General features: G+C 45.4%; 1 protein-coding gene across 1 annotated transcript in view; it reads right to left on the bottom strand.

The window, feature by feature from the left end:
• The window catches only part of LOC146189731 (uncharacterized), a 215,371-nt gene that overhangs the window by 40,284 nt on the left and 153,663 nt on the right, over positions 1-21,424 (bottom strand). The window contains exon 2 of the mRNA XM_084603317.1: positions 11,497-11,694. Coding sequence (XP_084459443.1) covers positions 11,497-11,694 — 198 coding nt within the window. The remainder of the gene's footprint in view (positions 1-11,496; positions 11,695-21,424) is intronic.

Below are 21,424 nucleotides of genomic sequence, written 5' to 3'. Positions count from 1 at the left end.
TTATTCTTGGCCTTGAGCTGGTTAGCGCCCGTCGTGAACGCACGGGCGAACTATTTTCGTGCGGTACAGGCGTCCTCGGGGAACAGGGTTAGGATAGGTCTTATAAAAGGCAATCAGATTTTGAAGAAAAATGTTCTTGCAAACTTTATATGCTTCAGTTTTAGCAGAGGTTATAGTTAAACGGAGAAAGAGTAGCCACTAATGTGTCCTGCTAAACGCGGCGTGGACATTGTCATTTGCAACCGACACGGTGCTCAAACAATATCGTGGTCTCGTTCCCATGGTGCAATGCTATATATACAGCTGCTGGGATTGTTTCCCGACATATCGCTGCCAGCAGTTTGAGAGCGCTATACAGGTGTGCGAAGTAATAGGTCAATATTTTTTTCATATTTGTAAGCATAATCACCTGCTGCCACCTAATCTCAGACAACAACTGTCGTTGGAGCGCAAAGGGTGGCCGTTATAATCTCTAGAAAAAAGAATACGAAGGAAAGACGAAGGAAAGAGGAGAAAAACGGCAGCCGAGATGACGAGACGTCTCTAGATGCCGCAACGAGGAGTTGCAAGAAGTCTAGTTGGTGCTACAAGGAGTCGCAAGTGGCCGACGGACCGACCTCACACGCTTGTGCCGCATTAGCTGTTTTCGTCGAGAACGCGTTGCAACATCGCAACGAGCTTGTCTCTCAGCTTAAAGAAGCAACCATTAAGTGACGGAGTTTAGCGCAGGCCAGGCTCTCGGTATCGCGTCCGTGTCCATGATAAGTATAACGAACTGCCGAATTAAGGATGACTAATTTTGCGATTAGCAGTTTTGGGGATGATGTTCGCTGAATCGAACAAGTCAGCCGCAGCTAGGTTCGTGGACTGCATTTATTCTCTAGTCAAATGTACGCGACATATGAACGAAAGAGAGACATAGACAGCAGAGAACCACTGAGGCCTGCACAGAGGGCAGCACCCACATTCCGTAACAGTATAAGCAGAATCTCTTCATTCTACAAAACACTGTTTTTTTTCTCTTTCTCCTTTCACTCCCACATTTGTCTCTCTCCCCACGGCACGGTCGAAGTGTCCACCCTGAAGGCATAGGCGAAAATCAGATCTATGCGGTAAAGCACAAGGGCAATATCATCACGAGTATGGACATGATAGAGTAGCCGAGATCTATACTGACTTATACAGTAGTAGTCTCCAGAATAATGTGATTGGCAGTAGTGAAGAGCAGCCAGACGTGCCGCCAGTGACGAAGGACGAGGTTAAGAAAGCCTTAAAACTACTAAAGCGGGAATGTATGGGGGGGGGGGGGGGATAAGGTAATTACAGATTTGTTGAAGGACGGGATATTGTACTAAAAATGACCACCCTGTATACGAAATTTCTGGTGTCATCGATGTACCGCAATCATGGAAGAACCACAACATTATTTTTGTTCATAAGAAAGGGGGCGCTAAGGATCTTATAAATTACAGACCAATCAGCTTACTATTCATTACGTATAAGATATTCAGTAAGGCAATCGCTTACAGAGTCAGGGCAATCTTAGACTTCAATCAAGGAAATGATCAAGCAGGCTTCAGGAAAGGGTACTCTATTATCGATCTGTGTGTATCCTTAGTGCGCTTGTTTTTCTTTCCCTATGTACCATCTAGCCCTGATAAAAGTCTTAATAGAGCATTACATGCATGTTGTGATGTGCTTAGGTATGCGTCAACAAAACTGTTTTGAGCGGGGAAACAAATATTCGCCCAAACCAAGAGTGCCAATGACGGTTTAGTAAGAGAGCAAGAATTTGCTGCGAATGCACTTCTTCACATTTGTTATAAAAATAATCGACGTCTTTCACACTTGCTATAAATTTTAATCCACGCCTTCTCCAAAGTCCATAACGTTCAAGATAGCAGGCGAATGGTACCGCTTCTGCCGTAGCTATTCGAAGGCGCTCAGTATCTGTCAGGCACCTGACACTCTGGCAGAGGAAAATTATTACTTGGATTCTGTGACGTAACGACTTCCCTCTGACTAGCTTTATGGCAGCTTCAGTCTTCTTTTTTCTTTCTCGTAAAAGCAACAACAATGCTGCAACCGGTGCGCGTCGTCGTCATAGTAGTTAAAAACCTGATTCAGTGAAGTGCTTTCTTGCCAAATGAGAGGTTCGTATGCTCCCACTTTAGCTTACACAGGACCAAGTCGATCTGTATATTAGATAAACAAAGGAGCGTAATACGCGCAACCAAACTGCCTAGGAAAGCATCCTACAGCAGCAGTTCAACGCGTGTTACCCCACTTATTTTTTCATTCGTGCGCTTCCGACAGGCGGCGCCACGGTATGTCCTCGCGCCTGTTGCTATGCGACGGCCTCGCTTAATTGTCGTTTTGAAACTATGAATCACAAAACATTGGAATGCGGAAAACATGACCTTGAGATACCGTAAACTGTAACTCCTCGAAAATAAAACAAAATAAAATAAACAAATTTGAATTTGGTTTGGCGAGCTAACCCTTCTGTGTATTTCTTAAGAAGTCTGGTTCGGTCATTCTTGCCGAGAGATTTAGTAAAAGATCCGAATCTTTTTGAAGGTCGAGACGCAGAAAGCGCATTCGAAAAAAAGACTATTGTACATTCGGTGGCATGAATGCAGCTAGCAAGGAGTGTTTCAAAACCGGATTCTAAGAAGCCTAATACGTTCACGGCGTGTTGCAGTCATACCTAGCAGCCCCACCACTGAAAATGTGAAAAATAAAGATTTAGGAGCAAGAAAAATCTCTTTCAAAGTGGAATTTTCTCTTCAGATCCGAATCTTTTTGGAGATCGGGACTCAGGAGGTACATTCGAAAGACCATATCTTACACTCGATGACATTGAATGCATCTAAAAATGAGTATTTCAAAACTGGATTCTAAGAAGTTTACTATGTTCACGGTGTATTGCGGCCATACCTAGCGCCCTCGGCACTGAAAATGTGAAAAATAAAGATTTACGAGCAGCAAGACAAATTTCCTTCAAAGGGGAATTTTCTAATGACGCCAGAGTTTAAGCACAACGAAAAGTATGCGGAGACTTGCTCTTCGGTTCGAGGCGCGTGTCAGATTAAGAAGAATTTTCAGTGTCATGCAAACAGCTATACACGAAGATCCGCACTGATTCATCACTGACGCGAATGCAAGCCGACGTCATCTCAGTACAAAAACTTCGCTTCATCTCGCTTCTTTCGGTGAAGTTCGCGACCTCTCATCTTTCTAATACCCCTGATATAAGCGGCAGGTCGCATGAGACGACAACAACAACAACAACAACAAACAGCACCTCGCCAGCGTATGCACAGCGCTATCATCCCGTTCGACGAATCCGGGAAAGCGGCACGAGACATTGTCAGCCTTGTTGCCCGACGGCTCTGCGAAGCGAAGTCGACACGCGGGGCAAAAGCTTCAAACATTTATGAATCGCTCGAAAGGGCCATCTCTCTGCGAGAGGTAATATATCATGATGGCGCACCATACGGAAGCTACTGCTGCTGCATCGCCGAGGCGAAGCGCACAGAGCTCCTTTTCATCTCCAACAACGACAAGCACGACGACTGGTGCTCTTCAAAAATTTCTCTTTGAAAGTTCAGAGCGGCGGCTGCCTTTTCCAGCTTGGCACGACAAAGTCGACGCTGCGAAATTCTTCGTTGCAAGCGGCGGCGGCGGCGGAGGAAATATGGAAGATAGGTTTTAATAAAAATGAAAGAAAAAGAACAGTGCCACAGATGAACGTCATCATTCTACTTTGCATGCGATGCGTGCCGCTTATTGCCTTGAGGCTAGTGCGTGGGAAGCGTGGAAGAACCTCTAACAAACAAACTGTAAACGCACGTCATTTTTACGGAGCTCTAGCTTGCTTGAGTTGTCTCTTTCTTTTCGGGGCGCAGATAATTGATTTTCCCACGCTCATTGCTGACTTCGCGATTCTGAGCAATACGCTTTAATAACGTACCGATGCTATATGTATACTCGGCGCCAATTGTTGTTTTTTCTCTCTTTTTTTTGTGTGTGAACGCGTGGATGTTCGTTCGAATTGTTGAATTTCGGGAAAGTTGCCCGATTACATTTGCGTGCCACAGAGAATACGCAGACAGAAATATTCTGAGCTGGTTTGTTGTTACAACTGTGCTGTATTCATGGACAGCGGTCATATTTACAGCCTAGACATTCGGCAAGAAAACGGCAATTAAGCTTTGTTATTCATACGATGAATATTTGCCAACTTGCTCCTTAAGCCATGATGATTTGAGAACGTATCCGCTGAATTTATCGGGTTGATAGAGCTGAGAACTAGCTGGAAGCCCATGCAACGCAAGGCGTTGAGTGTGCGTAGCTTATGTCTAGACAGGAAAACTGTAGACCTTTATCTTTATGGGCTCTAGGGTATTTTTAAATAGTAAGACACGAAAGGTCAAAAAACGTAAGAGACGTCTTGGTAAGGAATGCGCGCGTGTAGTTTATGAAAGGCTCGTTACGTTTAAACAGGCAAAAAAATATGGCTCTCGTTTACTAAGCTCAGTTAAATGCGATTTGATACGCCAGCAAGTGTTTTTTTCTTTGCTAAGCTCTGTTTATGTCTGCGTGTGTGGCTCAAACTGAGGATATTCTTTCGCGAACATGCACTTTTCAGCTCGCTTAATCACTAATTCCTAATCACTCATCACTTTCCTAGACACGTAGTCACTTTTCTAGACACTTAGTATAGGCAATCCAGTTCAGGAAGCTTATAGAGGATGGTAAAAGATTCTCTACACAAAGATCTACGCATATTGACCAAATAATTGTCTCGAACGAAATCAAAAAGCGGAATCCTGATCAAGCCTATCGCTGCTGGTCATGTGGAAGGACAACCAGCATCTTTTATTATGTGTGATTGAGAGCCTATGCATTGGCAGAGGCTCTCAATCGAGATAGAGAGCGCTTCCGCCCGGGAGTTCATAATGTCACGCTTGTCTAACCGGTCGACTGATTTATGCGGCCCCGACCGTCTGTCTTTTTTTCCTAAGCAGGACGGATTGCAGCAATTTGTTTCTGGACGCACGTCTTGTGCGCACCACCCGTCCACTGCATTCGGCGTGACTCGCCCCCGAGTGTACTATAGGGAGGCATACGAGACGGTCGGATTCGCTGGTTGTGGCTAACTATGAGCTCCGTAACGTCGGGTATATTGCTCTTTAGTGACAAACGGGCCTTCTATATATAGTCAGATGGATGTGACTCTATGCAAGTCGTTTTTACCACAAGGTTTTGAAGAGCTCCCAACGAGGTTCTGAGAACGGCGGAGATAGTCTGATTTATCATGCGGATACTGTAGCGTTAGAGTGGAATATGATTCAGAAATAGGTTAAGAAAAAAATTAAAAGCACTGTAGGGTTCATTTTGAGGCTGTGTTCAAGCATACCAGTGTGAAGCTTAGCGATAAAGTGAAGGGAATCAGTTACTTTATCTGTGCTTTCTAATATATTAATTTTCGAAGATGCTGTATTCATTATATATGGCTATATCTCCAGCAGTGCTGTTGAAGCTATAGCTTAGGTTGTTCAGGTTTTTTGTTGCTTAGAGATACTATTATTAAGGCAATAATAATAGATGTACAAATAATGAGATGTCACTTATTGTCATATAGGCTTATTAGGGACAAATCTTCATAAAGTACTGTTTCCTGGGCGGTACAGGATGGTCCCAAGAAGCATGCAACCTAGCTGTGTAATAACCTCCCGTGTATTAACCTATCATGTGCCGTGTATGCGAAAATGATTGAGTGGCGATATCTAATGAAGAGGCCAGATGGGTAGTTTAAGTGGCTAAAGGCATGACCGTTCGAGAGAGTCATGTTGCGTTCCTGCACTTTTCACAACGACAGAACTACAATGAATTAATGCAGTCGATGCCTCCAGCAAACACACTGTGCGTCACTTTATGACAGCAGCGCGGAATGAGTTTGCCAGCATCGCCTTTTTGTATTGTTTCGTTGGCACGATTATAGACATGACTGGGGTTAAGGGATTCCTTGCGGACTTCTTAATGGACTGCGATCAATCTCAACTTCGCCCAAATAGGAAGTAAGATTTTTTCCGATCAAATTTCTCTCTCGAAGTGCGTCTTCGTCATGCAGACAAACGTATTGAGCTTCGCGATCCCCGATTCCAAACACACGAGTGCAGGACGAGCTGACCTATACCTTAGAGCAGGAGTCTCAAATACGCGGGCTGTGTGATGCGGCCGTCCGGCCCGCTATGAGAACTCAATGTACCCGACCAGTTTTCACTGGAAAGTCACTTTCAAACTCAAAACGCGGAGACGCCATCTGAATTGGCAACGGCGTATCAGGTTTCAGTTAGTTCCGGCGACCACCGCATGCCGGCGTCAATTTTTCCGATACATTAAAATTCTAGAAACTTTAAGGCGCGTCTTCCTCAGTTCTGGGTTACGGCGACCACAGCGTCGATGGTGACGCTTTTTCGACCGAGCGAACTGTATATCCTATAAGAACGTTAGTGGTATTCCATCAGTAACACAACCTATTCAATAAAACATGAAAGTCTGGTTGCTCAAAAATGTCAAGAAGCTTATTTGCGAATGCACTGCACATGAGGACTCTATTTTGGGTGCTAATTGTGGTGCGTTCACTCAGCAATAATTTATCTTACCGAAGGTGCGTACTTATTGTGCCGGGCAAACAAGTAATTTCACGTCCAATTATTTCTGCAATACCTTGCCACTTGACATTAGGACTTCATGATTTCATGGGTTTAAGGTTAAGTTAGTGATTCCTTATCTATTCATAAAACAAGAAATGCAATATTGTTCAGCCTTGCGTATATAGAGAAACAGAGCCCTGACCTCGCGTTCTGCTTATTGCTGTGCAATCCTCATAAAAAGGCTTGTATTATTCCATAAATGTGCGGAGCGATTCTGCTCTGTATTTTAGTCCATTTTTTCTTTCATGGCATTATGAGATTTTTCAATTTCTCAAGTATCTATGTGACGTCTTGAAGATTGTTGATAGAAATAAATATATTACCGGACTATTATTACGAGACAACGTTTCGAGTAAGTGAATGTGTGAGTCTTGCAAAAAGTTTTTGAAGAGCCGTTTCAGTGTGAAACATCTGGTTTGGTTTAGTTGGTTTAACGCCCCAAAGCGACTCAAGCTGTGAGAGACGCTGTAGTGGAGGGCCCAGGATATTTCGACCACCTTTACTTTTTTAACGTGCCCTGACGCCACACAGCACACGGCAACCTTGTTTTTCGCTTCAATCGAGAAGCGGTTGCCGCGGCTGCAGGATTCGATCCCGTATCCTTCGGACACAGTATTAGAGCGCCCTAATCAATGCACCACCATGACGGGGCTCTCCACCTGGCTCTCTATTTGTATATGTTATCTCTATAAAGAGATATGTAATAGTACACGCGGTACTAAATAAGAGAGAAGGTTCTGGCTAAATGTCCACGCATTTTCTCATTTAAAGCTTTTGAAGTGCGCGTGGGGACTAATGTGATCAAATGCTTTAGCGAAATCTGCATAGACAGAAATTATAAAAATATTTGTTTGAATTATAATACATAAATGTATCAGATGTCGTAAGGCCAACTCTGTATGTTTGTTTTTCCGAAACCAAAACCGCACTGATATGATTAATGTTTGTTTACAGAGGAAGCAAGCGATCTGAATTCGGACAAATTAAACCTCCAGGAAATATAGGTGGTAAAAAGAAAGGACGGTAATTACCCACGTAATTTTGCATTATACCTTCTTGAACAGCACAGTCAGTGTAAGAATTCTCATTATTTTCAAAAATGAGGCACTCGACAAACAGCGACGGGAACTTGTATATTAAATAGGGACACACCATATCTACAATGTATTTCATGGACTGAATTTTCACTATTGAGCGTCGCAGTTACAACAACAAACACAAAAAACGATTGAACATGACTTAAATCTTGGTTAATGGAGTAAGAAAAGCGCATGGTGGTTTGCAGAGAAGTATAATGTTGACTATATCGCAAGCACGCTGCAACAAGAACAATAAACGATATATAGCTAAACGAATGCGCAAGAATTTTGAGATATATGTTCTTATCGTTGAGAGACAATTTTATAGTTTCTAACAACAGAAAAAAATCTTAAGGATGCTTGAAGACGCTTACTTGCTATGTATGCGACTTTTTTTTTTTTTAACACGCGATTTCATGGCCCGAAACAGTCGAAATTTCGAGGCCCATCCCAAATTTCAGGTATGGATCATGGTAGACTTTGGAAATATTTAGTTAGATCCGGACATTTTTTGGGTGTTCGGACTCGTCAACAGAGGGTTGCTATGACTTCTGTTAATCACGTCGCGCGTTGTTAAGAGCACTTTCGGGGCCCACATTTTTAGACGACTCGGAGTTTCCTTGGCGACAAGAAATATAATAGTCTCGCATTAAAATTAAGCATTACTCTATCTCGCGTGCCAAATTCCCACACAGCTTCTTGTCGAACAGTGTCGCCACACGTGAACACAGTATCTGGCCAGCCACGGCACACAGTGGCAAGATTTTCAAGACGCGTGTCAGTCTCTAGCGGTTCTCAACAAACGACTGCAACTTCAAAAAGTAATTAAAACTAGTGCCAGTTTATGCTTACATAGGCTTGTCATTGTGTAATGAAACCGAAGAGAGATTCTTCAGCAGTTTGGAAGCTAAAAAGGTTTATGTAAAACAAAAAAGGGGGATTAAAAGTTATTACACGTACTAAGATGCATACCATCCCCGACAAAAAAGCACCCGTCAGGTGAGTTTCTCTAAAACTGTACCCGAATGCCGTTTTCTACGGCTTCTAGAGTAGTAGGTAAGCAATTACGGTTAACATTTCAGCAGTATGCCCACACTTGCAAACACAGCAATTAAGAAGTGTAGTATAGGTATAAACATTTAACCACTCAGAGCCACTTAGGCTATGAGGAGCGCCATATTCGATGCCCCGGGCTTATTTATTAGACCACGTGGGGTGCTCTAACGTGCCCTGACATCGAAAAGCACTCAGGTGCCTCAAGTTTTACCTCCACCGAAACCGGGCAGAAGCGGCCGGTTTTACACCAGGGTACGCAAACTCCTGTGCATAATGGTAGTGAGCTATCTGTGTGGTTTTATAACAGGTGTGTAAAAACGCAAAGAAAAACAAAAAGAAACTGAGTGGTCCGAAAATATTTACTTCGTCCCTGGCACACTAGGGGCAGTTCGAACTCTTCCCTTCCTCCTTTCGAAAATAAGGAAAAATGTCTGATCTGGGATATAAAAAAAAAAAAGAACAATAGAAAGAGGACGCTTCAGCTGGAACTCCTTGATATGAGCCACTCTTGCACAGTCACGCTTCGTGCCTGCATGTGCGAACTCTTTGGACAGATTGCAAACACACACTGCCGGCGGTGTGTGTGCGAGCAAACACACGAGTGGTTGAGACAGTAGTCGGAGTGGTCGGAGGCCCACATTGCAGAACCGTTGAAGCCGACGCCGGTCGAAAAAGTAACCACAACAGAAAAATCTAGAAAGGTCGAGTTCCGTTTTCTACACACGCTTTGTTGTCCCTGGTAAGCAAAGCTCGTGAAAAACAAAAAAGTTGTCTTGTTCGCTTTCATTATTTGCATTTTGGAGCTAGATAAAAAAGTAAAAGGACAAATTGCAGCCCCGATAATATGGGTGCGATATATTCTCTACACGTAGCTAGTAGGCCTGCGTATTTGCTTTCTAGCGACCCCCCCCCCCCCTCTATGCTCACTCTCAACCATTTGACTGGGGCGACGGACTCCGCACACATTCGAGAGTTTAGATTGTCAGTTGGTTGGTTGGTTGGTTCATAGGAAGGGAAAGGCGCAGTATCTGTCACACTTGCTCTGTGGACACCTGAACCGCGCCGTAAGGGAAGGGATGAAGGTGGGAGTGAAAGTGGATAGAGAGAAAGGGGGCCGTAGTGGAGGGCTACGGTGTAATTTCGACCACCTGGGGATCTTTAACGTGCGCTGACATCGCACAGCACACGGACGCCACTTCGTTTCGCCTCCATCGAAACGCAGCCGCCGAGGCCGGGATTCGATCCCGGGAACTCCGGCACAGTGGTCGGGCGTCTTACCACTGCACCACCCCGGCGGGGCTTGTCAGTAAAACGCCAAAGTGAAGCTGTTGCAGCGCTTCCTGGCCTAATGAGCGACGCATGAAGTCAAAAAAAAAGCTCTAGGCCCAAAAGCCTAACTCCACGATCGATCGAAACACGCGCCCACACGCCTCTTCGTATGAAGTGGTGCGGTGAGTGACATGGGAGAGGCGATGTGCAGCTGGTGAGAAGGCGCGTTAGGTCCTTGATAATGGCTTTTAAGGTTCTTGCTGAGTTCAGTTAGCCAAGTTCAATGTTTCCAGCCTTCTCGAAAAAAGAGCATAGTACAAGGTATTTGTTCGAGTTTGAATACGTAAGTCCTTGCACCACTAAGTCATGCCTACACCTGTTTGACGCAGCGGGCTGTGGCATAGGGTAGACTATGAAAATGGTTTCCTCGCCCTCTATGGAAGCGAGATAAGATTTCTCTCTCACTTCCGTTAAAACAATGTCTGTGGCTTATAAACGCGGCTTAGCCGCGCTAAGCTTTGCTCAGTCCGATTATGCTAGCGAAAGCTATGTTATGCTCGGGTATGCTGCGTTGCTAAGCCATCGAGGTTATAGACTCGTATAGACAACCTAGTTTAATGAACAGCAGCTCGATCAAGCATGATCAGAGATGGTTTGCTGTGGTTTAACTCCTCCATGGCTTCCTGTGAAAGTCTAGGAAACGCTACTGAAGCACTAATTCCAGAGCGGGACTCCTCCATGGCTGCCTGCGAACCTCAGGGTCACCACAGTCTGGTCTCGATGACACGAAGTTCTCGAAGGCACATTGAATGGCGAGGTGTTTCGTTGGCGCACACGACGGCCGTTGAGACTACAAAAGGGTTTAATGTTGGACTAGTTTATGTTAGCACTTTACACGCATACTTTAGCACAAAAAGACAGGACAATAGTGGCTGTGTTCGTCTTGTCTGTCTGTCGTCCCGTCTTTTTGAGCTAAAATATGTCTGTGAAGGTTATTGCGACGCGCATCTTTTTCTTCCTTTTTTCCCTTATGTCTTTCAATTCTCCTCTGTCCGCACGAGGCAGCGGTGGGTCATGATGATGATGATGATGATGATGATGATGATGATGATGATGATGATGATGATGATGATGATGATGATGATGATGATGATGTCCTCTGGCGCAGACAGCCGCTTGACAGGTCTATGCACTTTCTTTTCTGCCCCCCTACATTCGCAACAACAATAAATGAGTCGTATGCAGTGCCCGTGTTCCTTCCTTTGTGTTTCGTTCAATTGTTTGTGTGTATGGCTTCAGTGAAGTCATGACAGCGCATTGGCGGAACCCATGCTCAAAGTGGTGTACAAAAAAAAATGCTGACTCACCGTACTCGTCGTCGTACTCTTCGTCGTCCTCCTCTTCATCGTCGTCGTCATCTTCGCTGCTGCTGTCCGTGCACTCGGCTGCTGTCGGCCGAGGAGGATCGCGACCTGATGGCCCGTGGCGGGTGCCGCTTCCGGTTCCGGAGGAGCGGGACTTGAGGAAGCACCGCCGGTGTGGGGCGCCGCCATCGCAGCTGGCGTCTGCGGCAGAAACATGGCAGGGAGAAGGGGATAGAGAGAGAGAGAGAAGATCAGTGATTCCAGCGACAAATACCTCGAGGTCGTTATAAAGTTAAAAGCGCTTAAGACGACGGAGATGTAAACAGAGAAAGGGGCAAAACGGGAGCACTAGTATTTGATTTTTAATATGGTCCTTTGAAGAGCTCTTGCTCACTGTTGATGAATCTACTCTGACTCCGCTTTGCCCATTGTGAAAGTAAGTCAGCTGAAACGAATTTATTTTCTTGGTGACGGTCATGACAGTTCGAGTAATATATGCATTATTATCTGCAGTTATTACCTCTTTAGTGAAAGGGAAATTTTACTCAGTTGTTATTCCGTTTATTGTTTACTATTATTTCCTACTGCTTTTCATGCGATTCTATATATCCAGTCAAGGAAGATTAGAGGAGAAGATAACTCTAAAAATACACTCGATTATTTATTACTTTAGTTGCTCTCGATTTTATTGTAAGATGCTTGAACCAAAGTGATATCATTACTGATGCTGGCTTTCGAGATCATCTCCCGACTAGCCGGACGATGAAGACTTTGCCAATGCGCAAGGAAGCCTCTCTTGGGTAAGAACGCTCCTTCAAGAATTTATAGGTTTCTTATGAAAGAATGTTCGCATTTAAGCGAGCAAGCCGTCGGCCATTTGAGGACTGTAATAGAGTTCGACGTTTACAGTCAATGCATTGTCTAAAGTTGCGTGCTGGTCATCACAGTACATACTGTAGAATGAGTTAAACTTCAAAATCACTAGCCCGGTTCAGCATTTATATTCGATACATTTTCTATTTGCACCCTTCAAAAGCGTTGTGAGCGAAAAATAGTAAATATTTCACAGAAAGGTAATACAGAAAGGTAATTTACAATGGAGACGCTTCTATCCCGCACTTAGTGTCAGGTTTGAAAGTCTAATTGACATTTTAGCTCCAATTAATTGACTAACTATTTCACATCGATAATCTTTTGCTCCCAGACGACACATTTTATCACCTTGTACCTCATACAACCATTATTTTACTGATCAATCAATTCATTTCTCGGCAGTGATGGTTTGAGACTTGCATGCAAATTCTATCCACACTCATGAGCCTATAAAGGGTTTCACTTTAATAGGTCTGAAATCATCAGATAAGACCCGTATTGCAAACGGAATCGATATTCGTTTGTAGTGTGATTCAGCTCAGTGCACAAGAAAACTACAATGTCAGAGCAGCACGTATTAGAATAGGTTTAAGCTTGCTACGAAAATCGTTTCAGGGTGCAACAATGGAGTAAAAGCGGTTTTTACCCTAAAACAGGTAGACTTACAAAATACTCCTCGTTTGAATGAATGACGTCTATTTCGTCTAGGCCAATAGTGTGAAAAGTTGCACGCGGAATCAAAAAGCAAGCACCAGTCGCCTACTAAACACCACCGTAATAGAAACGTGCACTCCAAAGTACATGTCCTTTTCCAATGCTCCACAACATTGCCAACAATTTCCCACCCGAATCTCCTAGTTGCCGCACTCGGTGCATAGGAAAGATCATCCCGGTTCCCAAGGACGTCTCCCGGCATGATTCTGAGAATAGAAGGAAACTATATAGGCTACATGAAACGGAGCGTTTCCAATTCCAGCACGCAGGATGACCTTCGCAAGCCGAGCCCTGGCCCGTTAACCTTTTCACCGTGAACGAGAGAAGAAGGACGCGGTTCATTCTACAGGCAGGCCCGGCGCAAGGTGCTGGGAATAACACCGGCTCCCGTATAGGCTTGTCACGCTATCGATGCATAAATTAGTTCTGGTGCTTGCACGCCAAATTTTCGCGGATGCAATTCCAATCCGGGTGCCAAAGCTAAATGCATCAAAGTTCTTAAAAGGAGTTGTCCTCTGAGAGGGACACCAAAAGAGTGCTATTGAAAGTCATGTGGCCTGTTGCGCAGGATTTTTATTCATGTACAAAGCTTGCTTGTGAACACTTATTTCCAACTTTAGAACATCAAATTAATATAAAAAGTTAAATCTGAACTGGTGTAATTTATTGAAAAGAAACAAATTAAAATGTTTACGTATAAGTGACTTTCTTGTAGACGTTACACGGGCTCTTGATTTAAAATTTCTCTGTCTCTCCCTCTCTCCGTCGAAATAAAAGCTCCGATCTGTTCTGTTTACGTATTTCCCTCTCGCCTGGTATATGAGTAAAGAGGGAATATGTGGAGGCTGTTTTCATTCACCGATACCTCCGGTGCTACACACGCGAGACCAAATATTTTTCCAGGGAGATGATAAGCAAATTATCATCTGTCAGAATCGTCAGCTTCTGTTACCCCCGGCGGACACCCTCCCAGTGCCCCTTTAAAGTGATCTGATGATAATGCGGTCGGGGGAACCGGGTCTAAACTTTTTAGTAGTCCTGATGCCCTTCCTGCTCTTGGCCTCCTCCTTTTGAAGCCATGCTCTGAACAAGGCGTTTAGTCATGAGTCATCACTTATTACAGCACTTATCGCCGCACTGGATCAGTGGTTAAGGCACTCTACTACTGATTCACGTTTCCCGGGAATTAGACCTGGCCCGTGGAGCCACATCTCGATGAAGGTGAGGCACAATGGCATGCGAATACTCTACGTCCTCAGCGCACGTTAAACAATTCCAGGTGTCCGGAATTAATCCGAAGCCCTCCACTATGACATCCCTCATAGCCGGAATCTCGTTGTGACGTTAAACGCCATAACGGAACTAAACAAAGCATTATAAAGGCGAAATAACTGATAACGTTTTATTTCAATTCATTTTATTAGCAATGATCAGAAATTCTATTTTAGTTGTAGTCTACATAGGTGAGTAGCACTTCCCTAATTAAAATCATGATTAGAAAAAGCGAGGTAATGAAGAATAATGAAGAAGGTAATGAATGAATAATGGTTCAACAGAATGCCTCCTTACGTAATAACCCACCAGTGGAGGCACAGACACATTATAAATGGTTAAGTAAGTAAACTTTTCTTTATCGTTCTGCCGCGGGCTGTGCATCCTTGTTACAGTGCAACATTTGCGCTTCCGTTTGCACAATTAAGGGCAAAGGAAAAGGGCACTCTCTGTGCTGTCTTTCCAATGAATAATGAATAAAGAGTAAGAGAAGAGCCCGCGAGGGCCGACTTTCGCGAGCAGGCCGCTACGTGTGACCGCAGGGCTACGAAGGAGGCTTAGAGTTTCGCCTCAGCTCATGGGCACGGGAAATTAAACAAGAACGAGCGGCGAAGCGGAGCCCGCATAAACATGCCCCACAGGCAGAATCCCTATGCAGCGCAGGGCTTCGAAAGATTTGCCGCCGCCGCAGCACCCGCGGGTGGTCAGCGTCCTGGCTTTCCGGGTGAGTGCCGGCCACTGGCTCCATTGAGTCGCTCCAATGGCGGGAACGGATAGGGTGTCTCGATCACGGCCGGAGAGAGCGCGCAGACCGGCCGTGCCTAGTTAGCCGCGCTACCGTGCATGGAGAGCCGTGCCTCGATGCGCGCGCCCTCGACGCGCGGCGGAGGGAGAGCGCGCAGACCGGTCGTGCTCCCTTAGCCGTGCTACCGTGCATGGAGAGCCGTGCCTCGATGCGCGCGCCCTCGACGCGCGGCGGAGGGAGAGCGCGCAGACCGGTCGTGCTCCCTTAGCCGTGCTACCGTGCATGGAGAGCCGTGCCTCGATGCGCGCGCCCTCGACGCGCGGCGGAGGGAGAGCGCGCAGACCGGTCGTGCTCCCTTAGCCGTGCTACCGTGCATGGAGAGCCGTGCCTCGATGCGCGCGCCCTCGACGCGCGGCGGAGGGAGAGCGCGCAGACCGGTCGTGCTCCCTTAGCCGTGCTACCGTGCATGGAGAGCCGTGCCTCGATGCGCGCGCCCTCGATGCGCGGCGGAGGGAGAGCGCGCAGACCGGTCGTGCTCCCTTAGCCGTGCTACCGTGCATGGAGAGCCGTGCCTCGATGCGCGCGCCCTCGACGCGCGGCGGAGGGAGAGCGCGCAGACCGGTCGTGCTCCCTTAGCCGTGCTACCGTGCATGGAGAGCCGTGCCTCGATGCGCGCGCCCTCGACGCGCGGCGGAGGGAGAGCGCGCAGACCGGTCGTGCTCCCTTAGCCGTGCTACCGTGCATGGAGAGCCGTGCCTCGATGCGCGCGCCCTCGACGCGCGGCGGAGGGAGAGCGCGCAGACCGGTCGTGCTTCCTTAGCCGTGCTACCGTGCATGGAGAGCCGTGCCTCGATGCGCGCGCCCTCGACGCGCGGCGGAGGGAGAGCGCGCAGACCGGTCGTGCTCCCTTAGCCGTGCTACCGTGCATGGAGAGCCGTGCCTCGATGCGCGCGCCCTCGACGCGCGGCGGAAGGAGGCGTGCGCACCGCGACACCTTAGGGAGCTGGAGCGTACGCTGTGTCAGTCTGAAATTAGTCCTCGCTTTGAGCACGCGTCTCGTGACGACTGGCTCGTTTATACGTTTCTCGGCGTTCGTTTCGCTGTATTCCGCTCCACCCCCTTGGGCACCTCTGTCTACGCGGGCTCGGTAATTTGCGGTAACGGACAGTTAATGCCCACTCGAGCGATAATTAAGCATAAACGGTTCTGTCGGGTCTTGCGGTGCTTTGTTCGCAGTGAAGGCAATACCGGGAAACTCTGCGAGGCGTGTGGCGGACGCCTAGGGAAGTGGATGTCATTTACATAGGTTCCTTTTACAAGCGCCCATCAAACCCATTCCACGGCAGCGTATGGTAAAAAACGTACGAAGCAATCCTGCAGAAGTTAGGCGAACTGTTAACATTTGCCTTATAACGTACTCCTAGTGTGAATGAAGCTGGCCAACTTAGTTTTCCTATCGTCATTAGAATCAAATCATGATCATCATCGTTGCTCAGTCTTACACTGCACTATTCACTTCTACATCTGGCTGAAAAGGGAGAAGTCAAATGAAGGAACACTTCGTTGAAAGCAACGCTCCGATATTAGAAGCGTGCGTATTGCAAAGTCAGGTTAAAAGATGTCTGGCCTACTAAGCCTTTCAAGGCAGAACAGCCATTCCAGTACATCGAATAATTGTGCAGTGCGCATGACGGATTGAGTGCTGAGACGGGATCTGTAAAACGAAGTGTATCTTTCCGAGATAAAGGACCTTAGCATGTCGCCTTCATGGCCGTATAGCGTGTTCGCAGACGAATGGCAGACGAATGGCAAAGGACTCATCATCCGCGTTAGAGAGACACGAATGAGTACAGTGCAGCAGAAGACGTTACGGTGCCTGAGGTTGTGGCAGAGTGAAGAACCTGTAACTATATAGGGAGGGGATTGAAGCTCGAATGGGTCCGGTAGGGCATAAACTTATAGGAGGTGACACACGGTGGAAAAAACAACACTTTAATCCGACGTTTCGGCCGGGGTCCGGCCTCCTACATTCCTGACAAAGCAAGGCCGGACCCCGGCCGAAACGTCGGATTAAAATGTTGTTTTTTCCACCGTGTGTCACCTCCTATAAGTTTATATATATATATATATATATATATATATATATATATATATATATATATATATATATATATATATATATATATATATATATATATATATATATATATATATATATATATATATATATATATATATATGTATATATATATATATATATATATATATATATATATATATATATATATATATATATATATATATATATATATATATATATATATATATATATACATATATATATATATATATATATATATATATATATACACAGGCCACCATTAGAAACTGACCCTGGCAATGTTTAACGCTAGAACCCTAGCTAGTGAAGCTGGTTTAAAGTACTGTTAGAGGAACTATAGGGTATGAAATGGGATGTCATAGGGCTTAGCATATACTGTACTGAAGAACAGGCATGTACTGTGCTATCGAGGTTTACCGGAGAAGTGAGAACTAGGAGTGTAGGTTTCCTTGTAGATAAGTATATAGCTGGTAATATAGATGAATTCTATAGCAATAATGAGAGGGTGGCAGGCCTCTTAATTAAGCTTAATAAGCGGTATAAAGTGAAGGTTGCACAGGCTTACGCACCTACATGTAGTCATGATGACCAGGCTGTTGAAAGCTTCTACCGAGATGTAGATTTGGCAATGCAGAAAGGAAGGACGCAGTATACTGTACTAATGGGCGACTTCAATGTCAAGGCAGGGAAAAAGTAGGTGTAGGTGACTATTGCATTGGTTCTAGGAATAGCAGGGAGGAGTTATTAGTTAAGTTTGCAGAGCGCAATAACCTAAGAATCATGAACCCCTTCTTCAGCAAATGAAATAACCGGAAGTGGACATGGAAAAGTCCTAACGGGGAGACTAAAAATGAAATTGACTTCATAACGTGTTCTAACCCTGCCATTATTAGGATGTAAAGGTAATCGACAAAGAGCGATGCAGTGACCACAGGATGGTAAGGTCTCGAATTAGTTTAAATCTGAAGAGGGAACGGAGCAGATTAGTAAGAACGAAGTCCATCAGCGAATTAGCGGTGAGGGGGAGGGCAGAAGATTTGGTCAAAGCAGGACCACTACGAAGCGTACAAACGCCCTTCGGCCCTTGCTCTTCTTCCTTCTCCACCGATCTACCCGACCGTTCTTCTTCTTCCGCCGATAATCTGCGAAGGCGCGTGACATTTCCCTCCTCGCAGACGAAGCCCGTCGGTTAGTTTACATAGAACCTCTGGAATGAAATCGCTTGATGCGGGCTACATGCACCACCTGAGACTGGCGTGACCGTCGACCATTTGCAGTCTTGCGTGCTTTAACGTAATTCAGGTCGCTTATGCGCTCTAAAACAACAAACGGTCCAGTGTAGTGTGACAGCTGTTTCTGACAGACCACGCTTACGTAAAGGTGTCCACAGCCACACATAGACGCCAGGAACGTGAGGAACTTGTTGGTGCCGGGCTTCGTAGCGGTTCATAGAACGTTCTTGCGAAGCTAAAATTCGAACTCTGGCCAGCTGACGAGCTTCTTTAGTAAGACACGGTTTGTAATGAATGAAAAATGGCAGTATGGTGTCGAAGCGACAGCGAGGTGAGCGAGCATAGAGCATGTAGTATGGGCTGTAGCCAGTTGTCTCATGTTATGTATTCTATGGAGTAATGAACGGGGGGACGCCATCCCAGCCCTTGTGATTTGCAGCGACGTACATAGACAGCATGATGGTGAACGTCCGATTAGTGTGTTCTACCACCCCGTTCGTTTGGGTATGGTAAGGTGTAGAGTGACGAAAACTACAGGCGCTGAGGGGGAGAAGTTCTTCGACAACGACCGCTGTGGATTGGCGTGCACGGTCGCTAATTAGGACTGCAGAAGGGCCGTGCCCAAGAATGACGAATCGAAGTAGGAAATGAGACACTTCAAAACGCAGTTGCGGATGATATCGCGGCTGTCTCAATTTATATATGTATATATCGAGAGAGATAGAGAGAGAGCGACCATATATGTGGTAAACCTGATGCCATCCTTCTGGTGTCAGCGTAGTGAAGGCTTGAGTTAGTGGAAACTGTCCGAGCAGCCAGTCGGAAATGACACGAATACCACTTCTGTGTCCTCAATGACTCATGTGTCGCTTCAGGATGTTAAACGCGTGTACTTTACCTGTTTGTGTTGTTTGTATGCTGTCTAACATCAGTTTTACAGTCCCACGCTTGTTTACAGGGATAGTTACGTGTATTTGAACTCACCGCAGATAGTGTGCGTATTAATCAACCATTACGATGCAAACGCGACGTACAAACCAAACAATAGGGGTTGGAAGACTCTCGATGTCATTCAGAAAGGATGAACTTGGTCCTAACTCAGGCGGGACTTGAAACCACCGCCTACCGCCTTTGATGCAAGTGATCCATCCTTTTACAACCGCAGGACTTCTGGAGACACTAGTGCTGAGCACTGTATGCATATTCTCTACGGGGTTCTTGGCCTCCCTTGGGACCCCGGATAATTATTTTGCGTCACGTATGAAATATTTCATTCTATAAACCAAGTAGCTTCATTATGCAGCAGCTAAGTTCCCTGAAAAGAAATCTACATCAAGCATTCATCAACTCTCTACTTGACGCAACGTAGCGTGACCATATCCTTACGCCCGCCCCACATAACTTATTACTACCATAACTACCTACGCGAGACATTCATGCCCGCACGCACCGTCATTAATTTCGCCAAGACGTAACCACAACCAGATAACGAGTGTTCCTGGCCGTAATACTATCACCCATTTATATTCGCATCTAACCAAGATGTCTTAAATTAAGTGTAGTCTGCTTGCACTCACTCACTCATCCATATTTGAAACTATTCCGGCTAAGTTACGGAAATATGCCGGGTGTTCTGAACTACAGACAACTGGTCTAATTGGAAATATATTGCCATTCGGGATGACTCGAGCGCGAACAGATAACTGCACTTTCTTTAGTAGTAGACGCAAACATGGGGGTACGGCGCTTGTGTTTCGCTGATACTTAGTGCGCGTGTTTCTTCATTCGAACTTAATTGAAGTAAGATGAAGATTTTTGATAGACTATTTCAGAATCATGTAAATTTTCATTATTGCTTTTATTTCTTTCGCTACTTGATATTACAAATGAATTCAACGTTCATTCTCGCTTTGATTTCTTTCTGATATAACAAATGAACTAGATTGGGTCTTGTTTTATTCATACCTTGCATTCGTGATGTGTTTGCCCTGCTCAAACTCTTCATGGACTGCTGAGGTAATAGATTGATGTTAACGTTCAGTGTTGTTTTTACTTCATTCACTACTTGATATTAAGAATGAATTTAGTGTTCACTATTGCTTTGATTTCTTTCTTATATAACGAATTTCTGATATAACGAATGAACGAACAAAAGTGTCTCGTTTTATTCATGCCTTGCATTCATGATGCCTTTGTCCTCCGCAGAATCTTCGCAACACCGACCGCCAGGGTAATAGAAACAAACTAAGGACCTTTCGGAAATAAGGTTGGCGATAGAAATGAAAATCCAAGTGGGGGGCGGTGGTGCTGCTCAGCTTGATTTAGAATCCCGGCCACTACCGCTCACCAGTATAAGCCATCGCAGTAATTACGCGCCCATCAAAGAGCGTTCCCGCCGTATACACCGAGGTCCTGGCCTTACAACGAGCGACCTTCGTGTAAATAAAGGGGCGGCCTCGCCCACAACGAAATCTGCATTTTCTTCTCTCTTTTTTTATTCGCCTCTTCACTCTATCCACACCGTAAACTAAGCCCAGACTCAGTAGGTAGCTGCTTTCAAGCAGGGAAGTGATGGACTGCATGATGCCGCGTGGTAAAGATAAAGAAGAAACACGGGTTTAGCCGGAAAGCGTGCCACGCCCACAAAGCTGTATAGTAGTCTTTTCGTTCTATATTTATCGTATACGCGTACGCTCACTTCCACGAATAGGCGTAATTGGACAGGCCGTATAAGGGTTTAAAAAAGAAAGTGTGAGTAAGAAAATAAAAACAAGCATGTTTTGTGGGCGTTGTCTGAAACTGGCGCGTGTTTCTTCCATTCCTGTCCGTCGCATCAATTTTAGTGAAAGTAGAGTTTCCTCCCCCTTATTTTCTGTATTTATACTGAACATTACATTTTATAAGATGCTCTGGCGCTAACAAATACCGTCGCTAATACTATCTCTTAGACTGCACGGTGCTGTAGCATATGAG

The sequence above is a fragment of the Amblyomma maculatum genome, chromosome 5 (genome assembly GCF_055883805.1).
Source record: "Amblyomma maculatum isolate TAMU_Amacu chromosome 5, ASM5588380v1, whole genome shotgun sequence".
NCBI lineage: Eukaryota > Metazoa > Arthropoda > Arachnida > Ixodida > Ixodidae > Amblyomma > Amblyomma maculatum.
This window is presented reverse-complemented; position numbering and strand designations above follow the sequence as displayed.